Genomic DNA, 10,349 nt, shown 5'->3' with positions numbered 1-10,349 from the left:
TCACTTGCTTTGTGTAAAAGCCCATGCAGAGAGGACGAAGCTTTAATGCTGTCAAATGAATTCTCAAAAATTGGAATGATGCCAGGGCTCTCTTCATCATCCCACATTCCTGTACCTCGCCAGACACAGACAACAGCAGAAAATGATTCAAAATGACTGCGCGTGGACTCTGGGCGTGGATTTTAATATGCTGTTTTATTCTATAACTACAGTATGTTTATGAGCATCTTGATTTACATTCTTCCCACAACTTCATCTATGGATGGGAGAAAACAATGCAATAATCACTCCTGTATCCCTGACCACACACAGGCCGTTCCGCATTTTCTTCTTCTCTGCCTCTTTTTCTTTCACTTGAGAGTGATCAATTCCTTTCCACATTCCTTTCCTTACTTATCCCCCTTCCTTCGTGTGCTCTTGTTCCCCCCTCCTCCAATGCCCTAGTTTTGTTCTTTGACCCCCTCCCTTACCCTTGCTTCTTCCCTTTACCTTTTGCTGACCCCTTCCCATGTTCTGAACCTTTTCCTCCTGCACCCCCTGCTTTACCTCCCTTTCCCTTTCCTTCGCTCTTTCCCTTTGCACTCCTCTTTTCCCTGCCCTGTTGGTTCTCTCTTCCCTCACTACTGTCTCCACCCGTTTCTTTTTCACCTCTTCCTTTCCCTTGTCCCTTTTCTCCCTCGTCACCCTTACCCCTCCTTTCACCTTTCTCTTCTCCATGTCCCTTCTGTCCCTTGTTGTCCTTACCCTTTCCTTCACCTTTTCCTTCCCCTCTCCTCTTTCCCTCTTCACTCCTTTTTTCTCGTTTTCCTTCTTTCCCATGTTCTCCTTCACTTCCTTCTTTTGATTCTGTCTGTTCACTGTTGTCTTTGTGTTCTTCACTGTGATGCCGTTTTTCTCTTCGCTTTTGTTCTGTGCCTCTCTCTTCTTCGTTTTCAGGTTCAGCAGCTCCCTGGTACTCTGTTCTCTCCTCTTTGGGTTCTTCTAGAAAGAAAAGAAGTTTTAAGGGAATGTCAGAGGGAAGATGGCGTTATCATCATGTCCAGACTGCTAGCTGCAGACTTGTCACTCCCAGAAGAACCCTGCACTCCTGCCTCTGGATGGAGGAGCTACATTTGAACACAAACAAACGCACAGCATTCTGGGTAATCTCAAACCTGCTGTAGGCTGGGTCACACCCTGAAAAAGAAACACTCCAGCCCAGGGCAAGAGTCAAAGCGCTTTCAGGGTGAGAGAGTAATGAAAAGAGTTGTTTTAAGGCATTGGCAAAGTGGGCTGTGGCCCCGGGCCCCGCCTTTCAGGGGACCCTGATGGAGCCAGCTCTTTTCTGCAGAGAGCCTTTCCATGATGACCTTGAATAAATCTTAAACATCTTGTTTTAATATTGTTTTCATTTAATTTATTTTTAATGTGGCTGATGAGTGAGAGTTTATTATGAACATTTTGCAGAGAAATATTGTGCTTATGTTTCATGTAACATATATTGAATAACAGCTCATGATATGCGAGAACACACATCACTGTCCCTTAATATTAGATGTAAATATATTTGGAATTTGGACCCGCGTGCCTGTGCAGTGCAAGGGACCTAGCCAAAGAGGGCATGAAAGAGATGAAATCAGATCATAAATTCAAAGCTGTTCAGTATGGAGCCTCCAAAATACATTTGACCCAGGTTCCCCCAAATTCTTAAGATGCCCCTAATAATGAACCTGCCCAAAAATGGTGGGCATGTGGGCGCAATGATTTGTCAACCACTGAGAAACTGAGAATTTCAATAGAACTGCATTGACATATTGTTAGACCTGTCTGACCTTTTGCGTAGTCCCTCCAATTTATTATTTATTTTGTCCCCTTTTTGCCCCTCATGCCTTTATTTATTTTTGTGTCCACTAGATTTTTCAAGGTGTTGGTCTAGGGGATAGGTGCTCTTTCGCCCTCATAATTTTTCACCTCAGGCCTAGAGGCCTTTCCTGACAGGAATTTCCTGGGAGTCACAAAATGGTGGCTACCAACTGTCATAACTGACATACCTGGAACCTGTCCCATAGGGTAGAATAGGGTATTCCAGAACCTTCTGGTCCCTTCTGGACCTCTGAGGGTCAGCCTATAAAAGGCGGAATGCTGGACAGCCATTTTGTCTTGCTAGTGAGGAACAGCTAGAGTGAAGGCTGAGGTCTGGAAGGGGTAGGGTCCTGAAGGGTGGACTGCTCTACAAGGGTTGCCCTCTGTCTGGGTTCACCAACCCCCCGTTCCTGTTGTGAGGAACAGCTAGAGTGAAGGCTGAGGTCTGGAAGGGGTAGGGTCCTGAAGGGTGGACTGCTCTACAAGGGTTGCCCTCTGTCTGGGTTCACCAACCCCCCGTTCCTGTTGTCCTAGCCGAGTTAGTTTCGTCCTGCTGACCCTGGACAGTTAGGTGAAGGGGTTAATGCCAGTGGACTGTGGAACTGCGAAGGTCCCTGCTGTGAGAACGGAACTGAGTGCCCCCCTATCACCAGCCCCTGTCCAGTACAGAGAGATAGTAGGTCCCTGATAAGGATAGAGAACTGGGAGCTTATACGTGAGGAGATTCATCTCTAATACCCATCTCCTTGGGGGTTAAAGTAGGTTACTGCCCTTGTGACCCTGAGGTCCCTTACCGGTCGCGCAGCCGGCAAATCACCTTTTCCACTCGTGAGTCAGAGGAAGGAGAGGGGTGTCGGATTCCTAGTGGCAGAGCCGATTCAGCCGTGATCAGGACCCCTGGGGCACCGGCCGCGTTGGTGAGGCGGCGCCACTGACCTGAGGAAAAGGGGACTGGCTGTGCGGAAGTCGGGCGCCTTTGCGCATGCCCTAGGCGGATTCAGTTCTCCCTGTCAGGAGAGGCCTAGGAGCGAGCAGACCCGCGGGAGAGCCACTACCAGCGGTAGGCGGCCGGGGCAGACTCCGGTCTTGGTCCGCTAGTCTCCCGCACGTGCGCGGTAGTACCGCTGCGGGGGATACGTCGCGGATCGGTTGACGGGAGATCCCCAAGGAAGCGGGCGGGAAGCGAGCACTGGCGCTTCTCCGCTTGTGAAACCCCTTTCTCTGCCTAAGCTCCAACGAGAAGGAGCGAACTTGAGCAGGGGAGGAGGGGCGAAGGACCGCATTGAGTGCCGGGGAAGATTGGTTCCTTCCACCCCTGCCAGACAGAAACACAGGCCCACGGGGGGCCCAACACAAATGAAGTAAGGAGGTTTTGAGGGGAACGTTGGAAGCCATAGAGTCTCCTTCAAAGGAACAAAGACTTCCAGTTGGCCAAACAAGGATTGGGCTGGTACTGGGGAATGCCATCAGGCTTCTTGTAAGAAACTACTGAGACATAATTTTCAATGCAGGATGTTCCCCCTCTGTGATTAGACTACTTTATACCAGTCCCTCCCCCTTACCTTTGTTAGATCTGGTGAGGAGCTTTTATAGGGCGACTAAAGTGAGTAAGGCTCACCAATTCTTCTGGATGTTAGTGGTGGAGAGGGAGTAAATGTGCAAAACTTTTCTAGGGAAGTGCAGACACTGCTTCTTGTGAACTACTGTAATGTGATGCAATGTTAGAAAGCCAAGTAGTGTGATTGTTTTGGCAATTCTGAGGAACTTACTAAACTCATGACTAAATGTAATGTGCTGTTTAGTTGAAAAACTGCTTAATGACATGATTTGGCAACTTTGAAAATCATAATAGTTTCATGGATAATTGTAATAGACTGAACTGTGATTTCTGAAGACAAGAGAGCAAAGAATATTTTTATAAACAAGCTCGTATTTTTCCAAACATTGGTGTAGCGTCATTTTTGAGTGATATTGTATTGGATTACTGCTGGGTGGTTTGCAACCTTTACACATGTGCCTCTTTTGATTTTTGCCTCACCCTAGGCCAGGCTACCCTAGGTGACCTGACATCATTAGGTTCCAACACATATGTATTCACATATCTCCATACAGTGACCATAGCCAAAGGGCAATGGAACCGTTTAAATGGCGTTGCTGTATTACATTTGTGCTTTCATACATGCACCCTTACTACATATTCAGGAAATATTCATGTATATGTATATGGAAACTTCTAGGGCCATATTTATTACCCGGTTTGCATCGCTCTTGCAGCAGGAACTGTAGTTCATGAGTGACATAAACCGCAAGTCAGATTTTTGAAGCCACGCAAAGCCACTTTGCGTGGCTTTCAGTGACTCAAAAAATGAAGAGTAATGCAACTCAAACCACTGCTTTGCGACACTCTGCACTCGGTAGGCATTCTGTGGGCATTACTAGGTGTTCTCACACAACTCACATTCATTTTGATGCATTCCCGGATTTACAAGACCTCGTAAAACCTGATAATCTGCCAAAAAGATACCCCTGCCCAGCAGAGGCATAACAAGGACAAATATCCTTATTAATGCCTCTTTATATTTTTGCTTAATTCTGCAGCAAACACAGAAAGAGGAGAAAGCCTCTGATGATTGTTTTTGTGCAGGAAGGTTTCCCTTCCTGCACAAACACAGTTCTGCTGGTGACACGGGCACCCCTGCACCATGGTGCAAAATTGCCTGCTTTGGCGCTAGGCAGCACATTGTGTCTCACTGCATGGAAATGGACAGGAATGCGCAGTGTGCCTTAAATGTGGCACATTCCTGCTCTTCCCCAGTGACGCAGCTCAGTGAGGTGACTTGCTGCACTGCCCTGCGTCACTATTTCATACATCAAACATCTGCCCCTGGCTTCAACTAGAGCCAAGGTTATTGGAGTAATAGGGAGGCATACATACTAAGAGATGTGTTATGTATCCCTGTCCCAAAAGTAGAATAAATACCCTACCTGGCAATCTTAACCCGCCCCCTCATCTTCCCTGCCCTCCTCCCCCTCCTGCATCTGTGCTTCCTGCTTTCAGTCAAAGCTGACAGGCAGCACTGCTCTGACCGGCTCTCAGAGAGCCCTGTCACCTGGCCTGGAAGCCCTTCATGGTGGAGCAACAATGGGTAACCAGTTTTGTTATCAACTGTTGCTACGTCATAGCAGTGGGTTAAGACTTTTCAAAACTGAAATAAATGAGAGAGGCTCACTATGAGAGTGATGCGTAATATTGAGTATACATTCTATTGGGAAACATATGAAGCACCTGGACTCTGAGCACATAAAGGCCTGGCCTGTGCAAACTTTGTATCACACAAGCACACTCCTGAGTGAATATCAACTTGGTTTGAGTAGAGAAAGCTTCACAGGACCTGTTACACTGCGGACAATACACTGCTGGTGTTTTGGTGCAGTTTTGTTATGTTGTTATGGGTTATAAGAGAAGGGAACATGCAGAGTAGAAAAGACAACACCCAGACTAGGGGAATAAACTAAGAGGAAAAGTAAGGCTACAGTGGTCAACACTAGCCAATATTGCTGTGGTTCTTTCACACACATCTTCTAGGCATCTTTAGCGACAGAGCAGCTCTTACACACTTTTTCATGAGTCATGCAGAGAAGCAACATTTCTCCAGTGCAGAGAATAAGGCAGCAATGTAGAAATACTTCCTGAACAGGACTGCCAGGGCACAGTCTGCAGTCATATTTTGGATTGCACGAGTCAAGGGTTCAATGCTTACAACCTTATTTCGGGGGAAGTGATATTTTATTTTGTCTTTCTGTAGGCCAGTCCCTTAGGCCATGGTAGTCTAAGTGCTTCCTGTGTCGAAAGATGAGACGGTCAGAGATGGTTTGACCAAAAACAGACAGGCCTCACCATAAGCTAGAACAACAGTCAAATTATAGAAAGTGCCCCGGGGTTTTGTGCGCCGCGGGTCACTCTGGTTTAGAGAAGAGGATGCAGAGGCGTGTGCGGCCCCTACTGTAGTATAACTAGCACCTGTGCACACGCAGCGCCCGAGCTATCTCAAAAAGGTGTTTTCTCATTTGCATACAGGTGTGGTTCAATGAAAATGAGGGAATGTCTTTACCTCTGCGCCCGACGTGCTATGGACGCAAGGGCGAAAGCAAAGAAGATGTCAGGAGGCGCGTTGAAAGCGCACCAACTGAGGGCAGACTTCTGGAGGCGGGAAAGGGGTCCTATCGATCCCCCAAACATCCCCGTTTACTACTTTCTAGTATTCACAAAGGGATACTTAAACTATAAGTCTAACTTTACTACTTTTCATATTCACAAAGGTAAATTTAGAGCAAAAGTCTAACTTTAATAGTAGTAACTTAACTTTGTGAATACCTAAAAGTATTAAAGTTAGACTTTTGGTCTAGGTTTATCTTTGTGAATACTGAAAAGTAGTAAACTTACACACAAGTGTAAGTTTATCTTTGTGAATTGGGCCCACTGATCTTTGTGGACACTCTAAATGACAGCATGTGAGATGGGGTAACCTATTGTCTGGTATACCCTATTGACAACAGTGTAAGTTTGTCTGTTGACAGAAGCCAGCGACAGGGCTCAAAAGACCTTGACAAGAGAAAGAAAAGACATAGTCAACCCTTACCAAACATGGGCCTGGTGCACTTCATGCCGGCCTTGGTGCTGCAGCACTTGTCGCCACCGTCGCAGTGCCAGTCCACTGAGCAGTTCATCAACTTGGAGAAGTCAGGTTTACGGCAGGGTTTCTTGGTCCGGGAGAGACTTGGCCCTTCTTCCTGCTGCAGATGATGGTGTTGGGGATTCTCGTGCTCTGACGCCTCCTTGGGTGACTTACTCTTCTTAAAGTTCTCAAACTTTTCACCATGTTTTTGGATGTAGTCACCAAAACACATCCCAGGCTTATCCTCACCCTCATGCTGAGAGTTGCCTAAAACAATGCAATGCAGATAACACGATTTTAAAAACAGACCCAAGTTCATCGAAAAAGTCTTCAAAATCCAGCTATCGGCATCCAGTAGAACATCTATCCTAACTTCACTTAAAATGTACTACCGATGACTGACCGGCAACCACAATATACGCTGGATTGATGAACCCATTGACCATCTTTATTGATTTCCAATCACCATGTCAAAGTCAGACCTGAGTGTTCATGTATCAAACTTAACACCCGTAATCGATATTGTGCTTAACAAAGATGACTGAAAGTTTAAGCGGGACAAAGCCAAGAATTGAACTGATGGCCACTGACTAAAAACCTTACATACTTGATGACACTTCTTCAATGTTAGTGTAACTCAAGTGTAAATCTGTACAAGGTGATATTTAACACAAGAGACCAGAGGCAGCTACCAGCAGGATTTAGATCTTACCTCTTAAAGGCACAACCAACGTGTGAGAGAGAAGGGATCACAAATCACAAAGGGAGAAGAAACAGAGGTGAGCAGAGGTGAACAAAGGTAATGGAGCTGATTTCTGACATCTTTGAGAAGTTTCTTCTGAGTCTCCAACTTTAAAAACTTCATGACCTTGATGACATTTTCAAACACACGTTTTGTGAATATTAAATAAACATGCTTAGTTGTAACATTAAACCTAGTTTTACTAACCAATTTCACAGCAAAAATATATGATGACTTAATATTCCGAAAAAGATTTCTTTGTGGGAAATGTTGTCCATGGCTGAGGTTTACAAAGCTAAGATTTTCTCACTATGGAACAACTCTGGCAGCAAAGTTATCATTTTGCATTTTAAACTTTGAGATCAAATAGAATTTGCAGGTTGAATATCTTACACTGTAGAGAGTTTCCACATGAGCATCTGAAGTGCCCTCTCTGTAATTTACATCCTATATGTGTTCACCTGTTTCTTCAGCTTTCAGCAGAGCTAATTTTAGTGCTGGCGCTACGAATGGGGAGGAGAGTGCCATATTTAAGTGAATATGGCATTCATCTGATCTCTCCTTCTCATACCTGGCAGCATTTGCGGCTGCTGCACTGCTCTGCGTGAGAAACTGGTAAATCTGCCCGAGTGTTTCAGAGAATGTAGCAAAGACAGAACAGAAACATCCATCAACACAGCATTCAAGGAGGAGAGGTACTATTGCTAACACATCAGGACTTTCGGTTTGGAAAAGTACTGTTGGTAAATAACAACTTCTAGTTCTGTTTCTGTCTCATGCTCTCTACACTCCTCTGTCTTTAGTGCTTGCACTCTCCTAATCACTTTGACATTTTTGGTTCATTAATCCTGTCTCTTTGCTGTAAAGAAGGTTTCTATGTGAATGGAGCCCTCTATCCATGCCCCAGCTAGTGCTGTCAGGGCACCTTGGCCTGTCAAGACCATTCAAGGTGGGAGGCATTTTAGTAAGCAGACCCTTATTTCATATATATCAAGTGCTGAGACACAGTGGGCTGGGCAGCAGTCACCTTATTCTCTAGCTACCAGTAGGGGCCATCCATATTCTATGGCTTGGGTGTCTATTCCTGACTATGTAAATGTGTAAATGTAAATGTATGTATACTTGTAAAGCGCACTATCACTTATCAGGCATCCTGGCGCTGTATACCGCTGTGGAAACCTTCCTGGCTTTCCCTGCTAGATGCTCCCTCCTGGGCACCCCCAAGGTGAGGCCAGGCATCCTAGCGCTTTCAGGGCCGTTGTGGAGATTAAGCAAGCTATTGTCCAGAGTTGCAGAGTGGGACCCATGATTAGACCAGGCACATAGGCGAGAATTATCGAGTCCGTAGACATTTTGAACCCAAGACCCTGCCGCGTCGGGAATTGAACCCTGGTCCCGGGCCAGACCTCTGCCTCAGGGTCTGCCGCTCTAATCGGTGAGCCACACTTCTCCATCGAGCCACACTTCTCCATTGAGATTGTCAATTCATTCTATCCTGCTTTGGTGACTCAGAAAACAAACCAACCTCTTTAAGTGCCTCACTAGGGATAGTGCGGGACTAAGGGGGTGGTAACACTGGGTGGATCAGTAAATCTGTGTCTTGATAATACTGGGAGAGCACAAGCCGATTCCCTAGGAAACCTTAGATGCAGCAGTGATCGCCACTTGCCAACTTGCACCCCTGCTTCCTTATGTGGGCAGAGGTTTTCAAAGTATGACCATGCAGTATTACTGCGCCCCGAAATACCACTGCACTCTTTTGGATTCCTGATAGGGCCGCTAACAGAAGTTAATGACCCCATTAGAAATATGTAGACACTCTTGATTAGGGCTCATGTGTGTAAGGACTTACCTGCCGGTATGACGTTGGCCGCTGCGAGAGCGAGGAGCGTGGAGAAAAGGAGGGTCCTCATGGCGGTGCAGCACTCGGCGCAGTCTCAGGATCCGCACTTAGGAATGAGGGTAGAAGAGCTCTTACCACGGAGATGAGGACCAGAGCATCCCCCATTTATAGGACCTCAGAGGCAAAGTCAAGATAGCAGAACTGAACAAGCCCCGCCCATCGATTAAGGGATTATTCCACCTCAGCAGCACCAACAGAGGACTCTGAGTAGCTGATTGTTCACTCCATGTGTGCATAACCTTTACTGTGTCACAGTAGTGCAGGGCTGTGCAGGGTGGGACACTGTGTGTCCAGGAGTTGTTGAGAATATCCGATAATTAGTTTATTTACTGATTTATTTCCAGGATAAGCACAGTTATCTGCAAGTTTGATATCTCTCCTTACAATAGAGAATGTGCAGTAGTTCTTGGAAGTAGACATGACCTTGGTGAAAATCTACAAACATATCAAATCACACTACAATTACTGGGATCATCACATGCAAATATGACGTCAAACTTTACTTTCTAGAAACCTTTGGAAAGCAGATGAAAATGAATACTTGATATCTATATCTTGCAAAATTCATCAGCTTAAAACAATAATCATAAGTGGAACGTTATACAAACTCCTGCCTAGATTTACTGTTCTTCAGGTTGCCATTGTCCAGACATTTCAACATGTGGTTCATTCCAGTGGACGGTGAAAGGAACAACTCCACGGTGAGAGTTAAGAGGAATGAGAAGTCCCCTGAGCAGCTTCCGGGTCACTCCTGCTTTACCACATCTGACTCCGACAGTGGTCCTGCCCAAGAGTGCTGTCTCTTTACTGCTGCATTCTGACTGCTGGAGGAAAATATGGCCCAAAGACTGGATGAGGATCTACCGCTGACTTGTTGTTCTTGGTGAGAATCTGCACCAGATTCAGGGATTTGCCTCTTGCAATGCCAAATAATGCAGTAATGGTCTAGAAATGTATTTCACCTCATAATACCCTTTAACACCCTGGCGCATATTTACAATGGGATATTGCCACCGGAACATCACTTGTAGGGATGTTCAGGTGGCAATATCCCTTTCTCCTTATTTACAAAGTGGCTGTAAGCCACTTAACAATGCTTAATGCCACTTAGTAAATAATGCCCCGTTTCAAGCTTCACTTAATGTGCGGTGGATGTTCCACCACAACACCCATTGCTTTTGACACT

General features: G+C 45.8%; 1 protein-coding gene across 1 annotated transcript; it reads right to left on the bottom strand.

Annotated features, from left to right (window-relative positions):
* Positions 1–466: 466 nt before the first annotated feature.
* On the bottom strand, positions 467–9,233 carry LOC144769891 (uncharacterized). The gene is made up of 3 exons (XM_078654086.1): positions 9,113–9,233; positions 6,483–6,785; positions 467–981 (listed from the first exon to the last, which is right to left on the bottom strand). Exons 1-3 carry the CDS (start codon positions 9,171–9,173, stop codon positions 467–469), a joined length of 879 nt encoding a protein of 292 aa, XP_078510212.1. The 5' UTR covers positions 9,174–9,233.
* Between the last annotated feature and the right edge of the window lie 1,116 nt (positions 9,234–10,349).

The sequence above is a fragment of the Lissotriton helveticus genome, chromosome 7 (genome assembly GCF_964261635.1).
Source record: "Lissotriton helveticus chromosome 7, aLisHel1.1, whole genome shotgun sequence".
In the NCBI taxonomy this organism is placed as follows: domain Eukaryota; kingdom Metazoa; phylum Chordata; class Amphibia; order Caudata; family Salamandridae; genus Lissotriton; species Lissotriton helveticus.
This window is presented reverse-complemented; position numbering and strand designations above follow the sequence as displayed.

What these genes read in the sequence shown, in the direction of transcription:
- LOC144769891 (XM_078654086.1), bottom strand. Translation starts at nt 9,173, where the DNA reads ATGAGGACCCTCCTTTTCTCCACGCTCCTCGCTCTCGCAGCGGCCAAC. An exon ending in GGCCAACGTCATACCGGCAG is followed by an intron (nt 6,786 to 9,112) that starts GTAAGTCCTTAC and finishes GCATTGTTTTAG; the next exon opens with GCAACTCTCAGCATGAGGGT. An exon ending in GTGCACCAGGCCCATGTTTG is followed by an intron (nt 982 to 6,482) that starts GTAAGGGTTGAC and finishes TTTTCTTTCTAG; the next exon opens with AAGAACCCAAAGAGGAGAGA.